This window comes from Podarcis bocagei (genome assembly GCF_964188305.1).
Source record: "Podarcis bocagei genome assembly, chromosome: 12".
Taxonomy (NCBI): Eukaryota; Metazoa; Chordata; class Lepidosauria; order Squamata; family Lacertidae; genus Podarcis; species Podarcis bocagei.
Genome location: NC_138137.1, coordinates 59,253,803 through 59,271,945, shown reverse-complemented (window position 1 = coordinate 59,271,945; position 18,143 = coordinate 59,253,803). Strand labels below are relative to the sequence as shown.

General features: G+C 48.3%; 1 protein-coding gene across 1 annotated transcript in view; it reads right to left on the bottom strand.

The window, feature by feature from the left end:
- PTPN23 (protein tyrosine phosphatase non-receptor type 23) overlaps positions 1-10,507 on the bottom strand; it is a 72,900-nt gene extending 62,393 nt beyond the window's left edge. The window contains exons 1-2 of the mRNA XM_081163459.1: positions 10,333-10,507; positions 268-342 (exon numbers count right to left, since the gene is read on the bottom strand). Coding sequence (XP_081019585.1) covers positions 268-342; positions 10,333-10,416 — 159 coding nt within the window. The 5' untranslated portion in view covers positions 10,417-10,507. The remainder of the gene's footprint in view (positions 1-267; positions 343-10,332) is intronic.
- Between the last annotated feature and the right edge of the window lie 7,636 nt (positions 10,508-18,143).

Genomic DNA, 18,143 nt, shown 5'->3' with positions numbered 1-18,143 from the left:
GTTCTGTGTTACCTTGGTAGAAAAGTGGCTAATAAATTCAATAAATAACACCAACTCAGAAGAAAAGTGGCATGTAAGTATTTTAAAAGAAATGAAGATTTTAAAGCAAGACTGCCTCCGCAATCCACTTCTCTCTGCCTCAGTTTCCCCTCTTACGGACTCCTGAAGGTCCTGGTGGGCGGCACTGCATCATGTGAACCAAGTAAACCCGCGTCACCATCACCGAGAGGAAGAGGAGGGTTGGAGGAGAACCACGTATGTCCTCACCTGCCTCAGCTGCTCCAGCTTCTTCAACTCTTCGTTGTAGTTCTCTGGATTTTCACCATAGTTCTTCAGGACAAACTAGCATGTGGGGGAGGGAAGGAAATGCATCCATTTATTCATTGAACATATAATATAATAATAATAATTAAATAATAAACTTTTATTTATATCCCACCCTCCCCAGCCAAAGTCGAGCAATAAAATAAAAGGAACACAGCATTCTAAAATCAATTCAAAATTAAATTAATGACAACCATTGGGCTAGAGTTCTGTGAGGATTACCAAAGGAGGGGGTCAGAATGTGCCTTGGCCAAAGTCCTACTGGAACAGCTCCGTCTTGCAGGCCCTGCGGAAAGATGGCAAGTCCCGCAGGGCCCTAGTCTCTTGGGACAGAGTGTTCCACCAGATCGGGGCCACAGCTGAAAAAGCCCTGGCTCTGGTTGAGGCCAGCCTAACCTCCCTGTGGCCTGGGACCTCCAAGTTGTTTTTGTTTGAAGACCGTAAGGTCCTCCGTGGGACATACCAGGAGAGGTGGTCCTGTAGGTACGAGGGTCCTAGGCCATATAGGGCTATAAAGGTCAAAACCTTGAACCTGATCCTGTACTCCACCAGGAGCCAGTGCAGCTGGTAGTGCACCGGGTGAATGTGATCTCTAACCCTTTATATAAAATTAATACCAACAACGTTCATTAAAATTTTCTAAAGCAAAATTTTCTGAAAGCAAGATTAACGAACAGAAAACAACCGCATATTAGAAACACAACCAAGCAGTGCACACAAAGCAAAAATCTGGCATTTGAAGATTGGAGTACAGGAAACAGCTGGGTAAGTTTGAGAGGTGTTTCAAGCTCCCCACAGCCACCTGAGGTCGAGGGTACTGAAGCACCCAAGGGTGATGAGGGTATTCCAGAGGTGCCATCACCAAGAAGGCCCTGCCTCTCCTTTATCACCAGGTGACTCTCCTGAACCCAGGCCTGGAGCACCTCAAGATAATCAGCCGCGTTCAAGACAGGGCTACCATATGTCTAGAATTTGCCAGACATAGCAGCGACTTGGCCATCGTAAACAGCGTCTGGGTGGAAAATTGCTAAAATGTCCAGGAAAAAACCGGACGTATGGTAACCTATTTCAGAAGTGTAGATTTTGGCAAATTTCCTTAAAAATAGGGCAAAACTTCCTCTCTCTTTTTGGAGATTTTGCTCAACAACTTTGCTCCCCCCCCAAAAAAAAAAGCTCAACAGCTTTTTTGTCCTGATTTTCACTTTTTGAAATATGGCAACCCTAGTTCAAGAGTGTCTGCAGCTGACCTGCCACTATCCATCACTTTGCTGAAAAGGCGTCTTGGACAGTGATGGTACTTGTCAAACAAAGTGGTGGCCTGTCTGACCCCCAACTGGAAGAGAGGTCCACAGGATGAGACCCACAATACAGAACATAGCATGGCTCCTGGTGGATATGAGCCAAAAGGGTGAGCAAGTTTTCCAGCTTTCTTTTCTCACAGGACTCCAACAGAAGAGAGCCCTCGGTCCCCACTTATAACCAGCTTCCCTCCACAGAAAGCCGCTGTGGTGTGGTGGTTAAAGAATCGGGCTAGGGCATGGGTAGGCAAACCTAGGAAGTGAGAGCTGGACCATAAAGAAAGCTGATCGCTGAAGAATTGATGCTTTTGAATTCTGGTGCTGGAGGAGACTCTTGAGAGTCCCATGGACTGCAAGAAGATCAAACCTCTCCATTCGGAAGGAAATCAGCCCTGAGTGCTCACTGGAAGGACAGATCCTGAAGCTGAGGCTCCAAGACTTTGGCCACCTCACGAGAAGAGAAGACTCCCTGGAAAAGACCCTGATGTTGGGAAAGATGGAGGGCACAAGGAGAAGGGGACAACAGAGGACAGTGTTCTCGAAGCTACAAACATGAGTCTGAACAAACTGCGGGAGGCAGTGGAAGACAGGAGTGCCTGGCGTGCTCTGGTCCATGGGGTCACGAAGAGTCGGACATACATGACTAAATGACTAAACAACAACAACAGAATGTGTCCTTTTATTTAAAATGCATCTCTGGGTTATTTGTGGGGCACAGGAATTCATTCATTCATTATTATTATTTTTTCCAAAATATAGCCCGGCCCCCTACAAGGTCTGAGGGACAGTGGACCGGCCCCCTGCTGATAAAGTTTGCTGACCCCTGGGCTAGGGACTGGGAGACTGGGGTTCAAATGCCCATGTGAAGTGCCCTAAAATACATACTGGACTTGTTTCGATTAATGTCTGCAGGGGACTTTGTGGATATTTAAGTTATAATTAGAAAAATCCTAATAACTATTCGTAAAGGACACAGTTTATAAGAATTAAAAAGGAGGCCAGATACAGGATAAAGGAAGTCTTTTTATTTGGTTGTTTGTGTTGTTGTATGTTATGTTCACTGTGTGTTATGTTCATGTTTAATGTGTATTGGGGGTGGGGGTTGTGTTATGTTGTAAATTAAATTCCAATAAAATCAATCAATCAATCAAATCCCCATGTGACGCTCACTGGGTGTGTCCTTGGGCCAGTCACTCATCCTCAGCGTAGCCTACCTCACAAGGTTGTTGTGGTGATAAACTGAGATAGGGGGGAGAAATATGTGTGCCACTTAGAACTCCTTGCAGAAAAGGTGAGATACAAATGTAAAATGAATAAAATCCAATCTACAGCTCTTGTCCTCATACACATTTATCGTCCTCATAAGCTTCCCAGAGACCGTTCCCTGCTCTGTCAACACCAGATCCCAACAGGTCAGGCCACATTCTTTGCTTCCGGGAACAGGTGTACTGCAGTCCAGAAAAGAGGCCTCATCGTGTTGGAAAGCAAAGAGCCAACTCAGGCGTCCAGGGAAGCTGCCTGCCTTATGCAGGGCCTTTGATTTGCAATGAACTTCATCCTGACCGCCACTGAGTAAAACAAATCCCTCTTACACCCTTTTCGCAGCTGGGAAAATCAAGGCCGGAACAAAGCACTGTGATCCACAGCCAAGGGAGATTTACATGTGGATATAATATAAATATAAATAGTTGGATTATACAAACATCCTGGTCTCACAGACGCCAGCCAGGAGACCACTCTCCCCTTTCAAGTACAAAGCAGGTAGCCATGTTGGTCTGCCATAGTCAAAATAAAAAAATTCCTTCCAGTAGCACCTTAGAGACCAACTAGGTTTGTTATTAAATGAGTTGCAGGTGGCGCTGTGGGTTAAACCACTGAGTCTTGGGCTCACTGATCGGAAGGTCGGCGTTTGGAATCCCCGCGACGGGGTGAGCTCCCGTTGCTTGGTCCCTGCTCCTGCCAACCTAGCAGTTCAAAAGCACGTCCAAGTAGATAAATAGGTACCTATCTGGCGGGAAGGTAAACAGCATTTCTGTGCGCTGCTCTGGTTCGCCAGAAGCGGCTTAGTCATGCTGGCCACATGACCCAGAAGCTGTTCGCCAGCTCCCTCGGCCAGTAAAGCGAGATGAGCGGCGCAACCCCAGAGTCGGCCACGACTGGACCTAATGGTCAGGGATCCCTTTACCTTTAAGTTTGTTATTGGTATGAGCTTTCCCACCACCCTTCTGAGTAATACCCCTCCCCACCATCTCACTATATATAAGGGTCTGGTGACATCTGTTTCAGTGTATGCACATGCACACGAAAGCTCATACCAGTAACAAACTTAGTTGGTCTCTAAGGTGCTACTGGAAGGATTTTTTAAATTTTGTTTTAAGTACAGTGGTACCTCGGGTTACAGACGCTTCAAGTTACAGACTCCGCTAAGCCAGAAATAGTACCTCGGGTTAAGAGCTTTGCTTCAGGATGAGAACAGAAACCGTGCTCCCGCAGCACGGCAGCAGCAGGAGGCCCCATTAGCTAAAGTGGTGCTTCAGGTTAAGAACAGTTTCAAGTTAAGAACGAACCTCCAGAACGAATTAAGTTCTTAACCCGAGGTACCACTGTACAAAGCATTTTCCTGGCTCAGAGACTTTGCACCCTGTGTGATCTCTGCCTCCTATGTGCATGCATGCACACACAGTCATTTCCTTAGTGAGAAACAGGAATCGCAGGACCAGCCATCAGCAGACTATGACTCAGCCCCTTTCCTTCTGAGCAGAAGCGACAACACAGGCAGAACCAGGCAAGATGGCCCATCAGAGATGCCAGGGGAATTTTACTGCTTGAAGCTGTTTCTCAATTATCGCTTTTATTACAGTACAACTTCTGGGGACTCTGAGTTAGGAGCTTTCCAAGGATAGGAAAGCAGAATAAACACATGAGAAAGGAATACCGTATTTTTCGCTCTATAAGACGCACCAGACCATAAGACGAACTTAGTTTTTGGAGGAGGAAAACAAGAAAAAAAAAATATTCTGAATCTCAGAAGCCAGAACAGCAAGAGGGGTCTCTGCGCAGCGAAAGCAGCGATCCCTCTTGCTGTTCTGGCTCCTGGGATAGCTGCGCAGCCTGCATTCGCTCCATAAGACGCACACACATTTCCCCTTGCTTTTTAGGAGGGAAATAGTGAGTCTTATAGAGCAAAAAATACGGTAGATTACCAAGAACACTCCTGATGTAATACAGTGAAGGTAACGTAACTTTTGGGTTGCGAACGCTGCAAACCCGGAAGTATATACTTATGGGTTTCGTTGCGCTTGCTTGCGCCACGGTAGGTGTGGGTCCCTCTCCCATAGCATGGATATAAGAAGAGCAACCAAGCAGCTCCAAAAGGCATTGCAGTTGGAGATGCCGAAAAGCAAAAGTGGGAAACCCTATCAAATAAGACTCTGACTTGAGAGCAGGTAAGAACAACAGGAAGGAATTAATTGGGTATTTTGCTTGAACTTCCTTGTCCCATAGGATCCCCAACATTTCCCAATTACTGGTGCCAACTACTGGTGCCATTACAGGAAGGTGACTGTTATTTGAATGGCTTTGGAAGGCACCACATAGAATAGAATCATAGAATCATAGAGTTGGAAGAGACCACAAGGGCCATCGAGTCCAACCCCCTGCCAATCTCTTAACTGCTTCAGCTTTTCCCAAAGAATCTTGGGGTTACTATCAGACTGAAGCCCATTTTCCAAAAAGAAGAGCAATGTTCATTTCATAGCATTTATATGCCACCTGACTGTAGAAAACCTCAAAGTGGTCCTTGATGCCAGTATCCTTAATAATGGCAAGCAGAAAGTGCTCTCGCTCCGTCTCCTATTTGTATGACTTTTGCCTGGCTACGTCACCCTCCATTTTATTTTACTATATTGATGGCCCGAAATCCTATTTGCTCAACAGTTGGTGGCTGACTAGCCGTCAAGCCTATTATTATTATTTTATTAAATTTGTATACCGCCCTATAACCTCAGGTTATTACAAATAATACACGGCTCATTTTTGATCTTGAAGTCAGCAGTACATCATCATCCAGAGACTTGAGACATTTTGAAGAACACTTGCCAAGAGTCACTCTGTCAGAACCTAAGGCACCCATTGTGGGTTTCTTTTTAAAATTCTCTTCTCCAAGCACAAGGTGCTGCTTCCATGGCACAAGAGCAGGCACCCCCAAACTCGGCCCTCCAGATGTTTTGCAACTACAATTCCCATCATCCCTGACCACTGGTCCTGTTAGCTAGGGATCATGGGAGTTGTAGTGCCAAAACATCTGGAGGGCCGAGTTTGGGGATGCCTGCGCAAGAGAGTTCATCCATTTAATGAACTTCTGTTCCCTAGGACTACAACTCCCATCGGCCCCAGCAGGCATAACTGTAGTCCCAAAAAAATGGAAGGCAGTAGAAGCTGAGGCTCCAAGACTTTGGCCACCTCATGAGAAGAGAAGACTCCCTGGAAAAGACCCTGATGCTGGGAAAGATGGAGGGCACAAGGAGAAGGGGACGCCAGAGGACGAGATGGTGGGACAGTGTTCTCGAAGCTACCAGCATGAGTTTGACCAAACTGCGGGAGGCAGTGGAAGACAGGGGGGCCTGGCGTGCTCTGGTCCAGGGGGTCACGAAGAGGCGGACATGACTAAACGCCTAAACAACAAAGGTCAGGGAAGGCTGGCCCAGGGGCTACGTGCATCAGGCCACTGCCAACTTGAAGAGGCTACAACGGGCACAAGATTATTAATTGGATGTGGCAAGGAAAGTGTATGTGACAGAGCAACTGAATATAATTTGGATCTAGGCAGATATGGAGACAAAGAGAATGGCAGGCACAAAGTGTGCCAAGTCATTCATTGGGGGCAGAAGAGCAGCCCAATTAAAGAGACTGAGTCAGGAGTTCAGAAGATGTGCCTGGAGATTCTTTGTCGAGACTAACGGCCCTAAATACACCCACATTTTCTCCCACACTCTCACGTCATCACCCGTCACGCCTCGCAACCTTCCTTCCTATCCTGATGAGCCTTCCCCTTTGTTTTTTTTTTAAATTTTTTGTTGGAGGCTGCCCAGAGTTGGAAACCCAGCCAGATGGGCGGGGCACAAATAAATTATTATTTTATCTTTGTTTGTTTAGTCGTTTAGTGGTGTCCGCCTCTTCGTGACCCCCTGGACCAGAGCACGCCAGGCACTCCTGTCTTCCACTGCCTCCCGCAGTTTGGTCAGACTCATTTTCATAGCTTCAAGAACACTGTCCCACCACCTCGTCCTCTGTCGTCCCTTCTCCTTGTGCCCTCCATCTTTCCCAACATCAGGGTCATAAGAGGAACATAAGAGCCCCCCGGAAAATAGACGGGCAAGTTATGTAGTTGTGGCCACGAACAGCATGACGTTCAAAGAGGATTAGTCAAGATCACAAAGGAGAGGGCTGTTGGCTGTTGTCAGTTGTTCTCTGCCTCCATGGTCGTCATGTTGTTTAGTCGTGTTCGACTCTTCGTGACCCCCTGGACCAGAGCAAGCCAGGCACTCCTGTCTTCCACTGCCTCCCGCAGTTTGGTCAAACACATGCTGGTAGCTTCGAGAACACTGTCCAACCATCTCGTCGTCTGTCATCCCCTTCTCCTTGTGCCCTCCATCTTTCCCAACATCAGGGTCTTTTCCAGGGAGTCTTCTCTTCTCATGAGGGGGCCAAAGTCTTGGAGCCTCAGCTTCACGATCTGTCCCTCGAGTGAGCACTCAGGGCTGATTTCCTTAAGAATGGATACATTTGATCTTCTTGCAGTCCATGGGACTCTCAAGAGTCTCCTCCAGCACCAGAATTCAAAAGCATCCATTCTTCAGCAATCAGCCTTCTTTATGGTCCAGCTCTCACTTCCATACATCACTACTGGGAAAACCATAGCTTTAACTATACGGACCTTTGTTGGCAAGGTGATGTCTCTGCTTTTTAAGATGCTGTCTAGGTTTGCCATCGCCTTTCTCCCAAGGAGCAGGCGTCTTTTAATTTCGTGACTGCTGTCTCCATCTGCAGTGACTTATTATTATTATTCCCCTCTCACCAAACTGCACTTCAAGGCCTTCTCCCAATTTCTTGACCTTGATTTCTCAAGAACGCTCTTCACTGATCAACCATCACATCAAGGGAGCACACTCAGTTCCTTCATTTAGGTCAGAAACCCCTTCGCTCAGCGAATCTCAGGTTTTGAGATTGCACTCCTCAACATTCTGCTCCCCAAATCATTGCCAACCGCCTGCTCCACAACATCACGCAGAGAGGTCCCCATACGCAAGCAATAAACAAACAAACAACAACAATAACAATAAGCCCCAGCTTCTTATGCCTAGGGCTCCACATCAAGAAAATACTCAGCCTCCTCCCCAGAACCATACCTTAGCACTTGAGGGCTATGTTTTTTTTTTTAAAAAAAGATTTTTTATTTGCTTTTTTTCCAAAGTCAGAATACATCGTCAATAATACAGCAAAAGCGATTTTACAGAAAGAAAAAAGAAAGTTAAATACAAGAAAATTCACTTTTCCAAATCTTTTTTCATGATCAACTGGACTTCCCCACATCTACCATCCCCTGTTTTCTTTACAATAAAAAATGAACAGCAAATTGATACCTTGTTTCATGTGTTTTTGTACTTTCATCTAATTATATACTCTATAATTTAAGCTTTTCCCAGTCATAACTTAATTTCCATCATTTTCAAATCTCAATGCTGAAGCATGTTTTTCCAAAACTTAGCAAATTTCTCAACATTCATATAACTTATAATGTTTTTGTAGATAGTCCTTAAATTTTTCCCAATCCTCTTCCACTGCCTCTTCTCCCAGGTCTCGAATTCTGCCAGTCATTTCGGCTAGTTCCATGTAGTCCATCAGTTGCATATGCCACTCTTCCAGCGTGGGTAGCCTGCCCCCCCCCTTGAGGGCTATGTTTTTAAGACCCACCAAATAACTGGGAGTTGTTCTGAACCTTCCCCCCCCCCCTTTTGGTGCTGTGTTGCTAACCCACGATGGGACCTTCGGCTTGAAGGCTTCTCAAAGGGTGTGGCCAAGGGCAGGAAGATCCAAGGCCAATCCAGGAAACTGTTAAAACACTGCACTGCAGTACGGTATAATATATAATCACATCTCAAGAGTGATAATTTTACTTTGGGAAAGATTTGTGCTGCTTGTGCATTGCTTTATGCTTCCTGGATGTCCCGGGATCATATTCATGTAGTTGTGTTCTGTGTTATAAATCAAGCACCGCTCAGAGTTGCTACCCCCAACCCCCACCCCCCGTTTTCCAATGTGTTCCTTAGCTATAATAAAAAACAACTGGCAAACAAAATTGTTGGTTCGAAAGTGTGGCCCCAGAGCAGGGGGAAAGGTTTGAGAACCACTAGGCATTATTATTACTATTTTTACTATGCCTGCCCCTACCTCGTACCCCCTAGGCCTCTGCCTCTTCCCCACCCCGCCCCCACAAGGCTAATAATAATAATAATAATAATAATACCGCCTGCCCCTCCCCCTTAGGCCTCTGCCCCTCCCTCACTGGGATAGTAGTAGTAATAATAATAATAATAATAATATTAATAATACCGCCTGCCCCTCCCCCTTAGGCCTCCCCCCTCCCTTTCCCCAATAGGCTATTAGTAGCAATAATAATAATAATAATACCAATAATACCGCCTGCCCCTCCCGCTTATGCCTCTGCCCCTCCCTCACTGGGATAGTAGTAATAATAATAATAATAATAATAATAATAATAATAATAATACCGCCTGCCCCTCTCCCTTAGGCCTCTGCCCCTACCTCACTGGGATAATAGTAGTAGTAATAATAATAATATTAATAATACCGCCTGCCCCTCCCCCTCCCTTTCGCCAATAGGCTATTAATAGCAATAATAATAATAATAATAATACCGCCTGCACCTCCCCCTTAGGCCTCTGCCCCTCCCTCACTGGGATAGTAGTAGTAGTAGTAGTAGTAGTAATAATAATAATAATAATAATAATAATAATACCGCCTGCCCCTCCCCCTTAGGCCTCTGCCCCTCCCTCACTGGGATAGTAGTAGTAATAATAATAATAATAATATTAATAATACCGCCTGCCCCTCCCCCTTAGGCCTCCCCCTCCCTTTCCCCAATAGGCTATTAGTAGCAATAATAATAATAATAATACCAATAATACCGCCTGCCCCTCCCGCTTATGCCTCTGCCCCTCCCTCACTGGGATAGTAGTAGTAGTAGTAATAATAATAATAATAATAATAATAATAATAATAATAATACCGCCTATAATAATAATAATAATAATAATAATACCGCCTGCCCCTCTCCCTTAGGCCTCTGCCCCTACCTCACTGGGATAATAGTAGTAGTAATAATAATAATATTAATAATACCGCCTGCCCCTCCCCCTTAGGCCTCTCCCCCTCCCTTTCGCCAATAGGCTATTAATAGCAATAATAATAATAATAATAATACCGCCTGCACCTCCCCCTTAGGCCTCTGCCCCTCCCTCACTGGGATAGTAGTAGTAGTAGTAGTAGTAGTAGTAATAATAATAATAATAATAATAATAATACCGCCTGCCCCTCCCCCTTAGGCCTCTCCCCCTCCCCTCCCCTCCCCCACTAGGCTGATAGTAATAATACTACTGCAATAGTGCCCCCTGCCCCGCGCGCCTCCCACCTTCTTGACGGCCTGCTGGAAGCCGAACTCTCCCGCCTCCTTGAGGTCCAGCCAGATCATGGGCATGCGGGGCACGGCCTCCATCCCGCCGGCCTCGCCTCCCGGCCCCGACGCGGCGCAGCACCAGCCGGGCCCCTGCCAGGAGGCCCGAGCCCAGCCCAGCCCGACAAGCAGGAGCAGGAGCAGGAGAAGAAGGAAGAGGACGCGGCGGCGGCGGCGGCTCCTCCGGCCCGGCCCGACTTCCGGCGCCCAGCCCACTCCCCGCCGGAAGCCGCGGCGCCTGACGGGAAGCGGAGTTCCCACTCCCGGGGACGCCGCCAAGAGACGCTCGGGGGACTACAACTCCCAGAAGCCCCGGCAGCCGGCCACGCTTGCTCGGGCCTGATGGGAGTTGTAGTTCGGCAACCACTGAAGGCCGCGCAGGTGTTGAGGGAGCGCATCTGGACAGCTGTGCGCAGGATTCCTGCATTGCAGGGCGGGGGTGGACTAGATGACCCTCAGGGATCCCTTTCTGGGATTCCAGACCTATTTTCCTTTTTTTTACTCCCATGGTAATCTTTATTAATTTTATAAGTACAGTGGTACCTCAGGTTACATACACTTCAGGTTACATACTCTGCTAACCCAGAAATAGTGCTTCAGGTTAAGAACTTTGCTTCAGGATGAGAACAGAAATGGTGCTCCAGCGGCGCGGCAGCAGCAGGAGGCCCCGTTAGCTAAAGTGGTGCTTCAGGTTAAGAACAGTTTCAGGTTAAGAATGGACCTCTGGAAGGAATTAAGTACTTAACCAGAGGTACCACTGTACATGGACGCGGGTGGCGCTGTGGGTTAAACCACTGAGCCTAGGGCTTGCCGATCAGAAGGTCGGTGGTTCGAATCCCTGCGACGGGGTGAGCTCTCATTGCTCAGTCCCTGCTCCTGCCCACCTAGCAGTTCAAAAGCACGTCAAAGTGCAAGTAGATAAATAGGTACCACTCTGGCGGGAAGGTAAACGGCGTTTCCGTGTGCTGCTCTGGTTCGCCAGAAACGGCTTAGTCATGCTGGCCACATGAAGCTGTACACCGGCTCCCTCAGCCAATAAAGCGAGATGAGCACTGCAACCCCAGAGTCGGCCACGACTGGACCTAACGGTCAGGGGTCCCTTTACCTTCACCTTACCACTGTACATACTACACACGCACACACATTACATTTTACATTTACACTTGCTCTTAAGAGCTGACTTCGCTCCTTCCTTCTTCTGGCTTTTTTGTGTCGTCTCTAAATTTTTCACATTGTCAGCCCCTATTTTCCAGGGACAGTCCCAGATTTACAGAAGCCCAGTCCTGGTTTCTGATTTTATCCCGGAGTGTCCTACTTTTCCTTAAAGGTAAAGGGACCCCTGACCATTAGGTCCAGTCGTGGCCGACTCTGGGGTTGCGGCGCTCATCTCGCTTTATTGGCCAAGGGAGCCGGCGTACAGCTTCCAGGTCATGTGGCCAGCAGGACTAAGCCGCTTCTGGCGAACCAGAGCAGCGCACAGAAACGCCATTTACCTTCCCGCTGGAGGTATTTATCTACTTGCACTTGGACGTGCTTTCGAACTGCTAGGTTGGCAGGAGCTGGGACTGAGCAATGGGAGCTCACCCCGTCGCGGGGATTCAAACCGCCGACCTTCTGATCGGCAAGTCCTAGGCTCTGTGGTTTAACCCACAGCGCCACCCGTGTCCCCACTTTTCCTTAGGATGCCCCTATTTCCATTGGGGAAAGGTTGGAGGGGATGTGATTCTATGATTCTAATAAATCTGGGCTAGACCGATGCCAACAGCCACAGTCTTACTGTTAGACGCTCAGGTTGAATGGCCAAGAGCTTCATTAATATTGTGTGCTCTTATCTTTGAGAAATGGTGTCTTAAAAACCCCCAGTGAGCTTTGTTTGCTCCCCTGTGTCTGGGCAAACAGCCTGCTCTTTTTCCAGAAAGCAGATAGCCTGTTCCCACACCCTTCTCTAACATGATTTTAACATTGAGAGACTCTTAATATTATAGGTATGCTCTGTATTTTGCACTTGTCTGATTCCTAAAGTGCAACGGTGTATATGTAACAATTCTTCAGTTACCGAGTAGAATAAGAAAGAGCAATTCATTGACATGCAGTTTGTTCTCATAATTTATTTGCTATGTCTTACGTGATGCTGCTTCTGTAAGAAATCCAGAGTGCATATGTTGCTTTTCAAAGTTAAAAAAGAGCGTGAAAGAATAACTGTAATGCCTATTAAATGTTTCCAAGAGCTGGGGGGGGGGGGGGCCAAAAAAAACAAAAAAACCCAGCAACTTCAGGGAATCCCATTAACCGTGCAGTGATCTTGGTAGATCAGCAGGTGGCAATGGAGATCCTCAATTTCAGCTGAGCACCCTGAGGTTGGTACAGACTTTTGGGTGGTAAAATGTTTGGGATCCCAGGGCTTGGATGCCACAGAAGGGAAGCACCAGTCATATGACTCTATTGCAACAAAAGCAACCAAGTGTCATGTAGCCCTAGGAAAATTTAGTATATTTTAGATACGGTAAAGGTAAAGGTACCCCTGCCCGTACGGGCCAGTCGTGTCCGACTCTAGGGTTGTGCGCCCATCTCACTTAAGAGGCCGGGGGCCAGCGCTGTCCGGAGACACTTCCAGGTCACGTGGCCAGCGTGACGAAGCTGCAGCTGGCGAGCCAACACCAGAGCAGCACACGGAAACGCCGTTTACCTTCCCGGAAACGCCGTTTACCTTCCCGCTATAAAGCGGTACCTATTTATCTACTTGCACTTAAGGGTGCTTTCGAACTGCTAGGTGGGCAGGAGCTGGGACCGAAAGATGGGAGCTCACCCCGCCGCGGGGATTCGAACCGCCGAGCATACAATCGGCAAGTCCTAGGCACTAAGATTTTACCCACAGCGCCACCCGCGTCCCTACTTTAGATACAATACCTCTGCTGTTAAAACCTAAGATAGCTTCTGAAGGTGTTCATTCTCCTAACTGCATGTTCTTTTATTGGCGTGCAGTATATGATATTAAAACAATACTCTTGGGATAAGTATTGGGTGGTGCAGCAGTTGGTGGGTTTTAGAGGGGTCAGCAAACTTTTTCAGCTGTGGGCCGGTCCACTCTCCCTCAGACCTTGTGGGGGGCTGGACTATATTTTGAAAAGAAAGTAAGAATTCTTATGCCCCACAAATAACCCAGAGATGCATCTTAAATAAAAGGGCACATTCTACTCATGTAAAAACACGCTGATTCCCGGACCGTCCGCGGGCCGGATTTAGAAGGCAATTGGGCCGGATCCAGCCCCCGGGCCTTAGTTTGCCTACCCATGGACTAGGACCTGGGAAAGACCAGTTTCACTCTCAGCCAGGAACTCCCTGGGCCAGTCAACGTGTCTAACCTACCTGACAGCGATGTTGGGGGGATTAAAGTGGCTGAGGAAACCCAGCCAGACGGGCGGGGTATAAATAATAACTTCTTCTTCTTATTATTATTATTATTAAAATGATGAGGGTGAGATCCATGTACGCCACCTTGAGCCCCTTGCAGAAAAGTGTAGGATTCATGGGCATCCATCTGTCTCAAGAGACAATGGAGTGTGCCTACAAGGGGTCAAGAAGGGACGCGGGTGGCGCTGTGGGTTAAACCACAGAGCCTAGGACTTGCCGATCAGAAGGTCGGCGGTTCGAATCCCCGTGGCAGGGTGAGCTCCTGTTGCTCGGTCCCTGCTCCTGCCAACCTAGCAGTTCGAGAGCACGTCAAAGTGCAAGTAGATAAATAGGTACTGCTCCAGCGGGAAGGTAAATGGCGTTTCTGTGCGCTGCTCTGGTTTGCCAGAAGCGGCTTGGTCATGCTGGCCACATGACCCGGAAGCTGCACGCCGGCTCCCTCAGCCAATAAAGCGGGATGAGTGCCACAACCCCAGAGTCCGCCACGACTGGACCTAATGGTTAGGGGTCCCTTTACCTTTACAAGGGGTCAAACTGGTAACTGCTGCCTCCTGTGTTGTTTTTGCTGTATTAGCAGCACCGAAGTGACCGTCCCTGGCCGCTGTGTCTGGAGGTCCTGGGCTGCCCAGACAACAAGACCCCCCCCTCTTGGCCTCACTGATGGGGTCCAAAGGAAAGCAGAGCAAGATGTTGGGCACCAGCTTGGCTGCAGGAGTTGCTGGAAGGAGGTGCACAAGGCGCCATCCAACCGTTTTAGGGACTCCATTCCAGATTTGTGTAGGGTTTACTTCCGAGCCTTTTGTTCTCCCAAATATATCCCCCAAGGCAGTGGGTATGGATTTTTCCTTGGGGGTTTACTCCCAAACAAGGCCTGGAAATGATGCCTTATGAGGAACGGCTAAGGGAGCTGGGCATGTTTAGCCTGGAGAAGAGGAGGTTAAGGGGTGATATGATAGCCATGTTCAAATATATAAAAGGATGTTACATAGAGGAGGGAGAAAGGTTGTTTTCTGCTGCTCCAGAGAAGTGGACATGGAGCAATGGATCCAAACTACAAGAAAGAAGATTCCACCTAAACATTAGGAAGAACTTCCTGACAGTAAGAGCTGTTCGATCGTGGAATTTGCTGCCAAGGAGTGTGGTGGAGTCTCCTGCTTTGGAGGTCTTTAAGCAGAGGCTTGACAACCATATGTCAGGAGTGCTCTGATGGTGTTTCCTGCTTGGCAGGGGGTTGGATTCGATGGCCCTTGTGGTCTCTTCCAACTCTAGGATTCTATGATTCTGTGATTCTATGATTCTATATAGCCACAAAGCTGTGGAGTTTCAGGATCAGAGTCTTCCTTCTCCTAGAGGGGCTCGCTTCCCAGATTGACAAGCCCCATCTGGCCCTCATGCCTGTCTGCAGCATGTGCAGAAACCGCCTCATTGGACCCGCTATTGCTAAGGTAGGATATAAAATAATAATATAAAATTTATTATTTCTACCCCGCCCATCTGGCTGGGTTTCTCCAGCCACTCTGGGCGTCTTCCGACTGAATATTATAAACAATACAGCATCAGACATTAAAAACTTCCCTAAACATTGTCACCTTCAGTTGTCTTTTAAAAGTATAATAGTTGTTTATTGACATCTGCTGGGAGGGCGTTCCACAGGACGGGTGCCACTACTCAGAAGGCCTCTGCCTGGTTCCCTGTAACCTCACTTCTCGCGGTGAGGGAACTGCCAGAAGACCCTTGGAGCTGGACCTCAGTGTCCGGGCAGAACGATGGGGGTGGAGACGCTCCTTCAGGTATACAGGACTGAGGCCGTTTAGGGCTTTCAAGGTCAGCACCAACACTGAATTGTGCTCAGAATGTACTGGAAGCCAATTTTTCAGGACCGGTGTTATGTGGTCTCGGCGGCCGCTCCCAGTCACCAGTCTAGCTGCCGCATTCTGGATTCGTTGCAGTTTCCAAGTCACCTTCAAAGGTACAGGTAAAGGGACCCCTGACCATTAGGTCCAGTCGTGGCCGACTCTGGGGTTGCGGCGCTCATCTCGCTTTATTGGCCGAGGAAGCCGACATACAGCTTCCGGGTCATGTGGCCAGCATGACTAAGCCGCTTCTGGCGAACCAGAGCAGCGCACGGAAACGCCCTTTACCTTCCCGCCGGAGCGGTACCTATTTATCTACTTGCACTTTGACGTGCTTTCGAACTGCTAGGTGGGCAGGAGCAGGGACTGAGCAACAGGACCTGACCCCGTTGCGGGGATTCGAACCGCTGACCTACTGATCAGCAAGTCCTAGGCTCTGTGGTTTAACCCACAGCGCCACCTGCGTCCCTTACATTCAAAGGTAGCCCCACATAAAACTATAAATGCAATAAGTCCCTCTGAAAGAAGATATGGGAGCACCGCAAATCATCACCATTATTATTATTTTCTAAATTTGTATACCACCCTTCATCGTAGGCCGCAATCATGATTTTCCCATCTATGTACATACAGATCTAGCTGAACATGGAGCTCTGCCTTGATTGTTGCAATGCACCCCATTACTGTTGTCGTATAAGTGTAAGATTATTATATAATCTGAAAAGGCTGTTATAATCTTAGACGGTAGGGTGGCTGCAAGGGGCTTGGCTTCGACAGTCACAAAGCGATCTCGCAGCACTTCCAAATTTGCCAATTTGTTTTGTAGGACCTTCTCCCCCTATTGATTCTCTTCCCCCTTCGCCCGTCCATCACCTTTGCCCTTTCTCACCGATACATCCTCTAAAACTGGTTCAGGAGCAGCTGTTTGGGACTCTTCGCTGCTCTCCCTCTATTCTTCCCATGCAATTATCCCTCATATGGCCAGCCCACATGCGATTATGCAACTCGCTCCTAGTCCTGAAATGTCCTCTTTTAGATATATACCATCTCTTTTAACATTAAAAGGGAAAGGGCTTGTTTTCTTGTTTATATCGTCAGCTCCTTCCCTCCCCTTTCTTCTCCTGGCTGACAAAGGCACAACCAAAATAGAAAAATCAAGCAGAAGGCAGGAGCCTATTTTTACTGCGGAAGAGGGTTTTTTTCCTTCTTCTCCCCCCCCCTCCAAAAAAAGAGTTAATTACTTCCAAATATCACCTTCCTGGTGCTGATCCTTCTAGAATAGATTATCCAGGGCTGGAAAGAAGGAGGCAGAAATGTTCCATTTATACCCAGGTCGCTTCCAGAAACCCTGGTTGTTGAACATTCAGACCGATTGCTTTGCAGGGAGTTTATGAACACAACCAAGTTACAGGGAACCAGGCAGAGGGCCTTCTCGGTGGTGGCACCCGCTCTGTGGAACGCCCTCCCTTCAGATGTCAAAGAGATAAACAACTACCTGACATTCAGAAGACATCAGGGAAGTTTTTAATGTGTGACATTTTGATGTATTTTTAATCTTCAGTTGGACGCCACCCAGAGTGGCTGGGGAAACCCAGCCAGATGGGCAGGGTACAAATAATAAATTATTATTATATTATTATTATTATTATTATTATTAAGCAACCATACAGCATGGATGCTTGCATTGAGATTGAGATCCCTGCATTGCAAGGGGTTGGACTAGATGACCCTTAGAGGTCCCTTCCAACTCTATAATTCCATTATCATTTAGCTGAGATTCCTGCATTGCAGCGGGTTGGACTAGATGACCCTTGGGGTGCCCCTGTCATTCTAAGAAGGACGGGCCGGCGCTGTGACTCGGCATTCCGGAAGCTCCCTTGCAATTCCCGCGGTGGGCCAGCGGGGGGAGCCCGAGAGACGAGGCTCCCTCCATCCTCTTTGCCTGCGCGTTGGGCATCCTGGGCTCTCAGCATCCCTGGACCATCCCTCTCCTCCTCCTCCTTTTCCCTCCCTCCTCTCCCCCCCCCCTTTGCATCTCATTGCTTCATCCCCATCCGACGCTGCCAGACAGGCGGCGAGTCCAAAGGCAGCCCCGGAGGGAGATCGGTCGCATCCAAGCTCCGCAGCCCCGCATCCCAAAAATAACACGGACCATCCGCACTGCTGGAAGAGGATCCCGGGTTGCACAGCTCGCTCTCCTTTCTAACCGGCGTTTGGCTCTCAGCATCCTGCGGCGGAGGCTCTGCGCATCTGCACGCTCCCCCCCCCTTAAACCCCACCACCACCACCAGCAGCACCAGCTCTCCTGGGGGAAATCCGGATTTTCCTCTCCGCCCCACAAGAGCCCCATCGCTCCTCTTGGATGGCACCGGAGAAGGGGCGGCCGGGCGCGATTGCGGCAGCAGCAGCAGCAGCGTGGTGGTCGGGAGAGCGCAGGATCTGACCGCCCCGGGGGCCCCATCCGTCGTTTGCGAGGAAGACCAGGGGGGGGGGACGGGGAGCCAG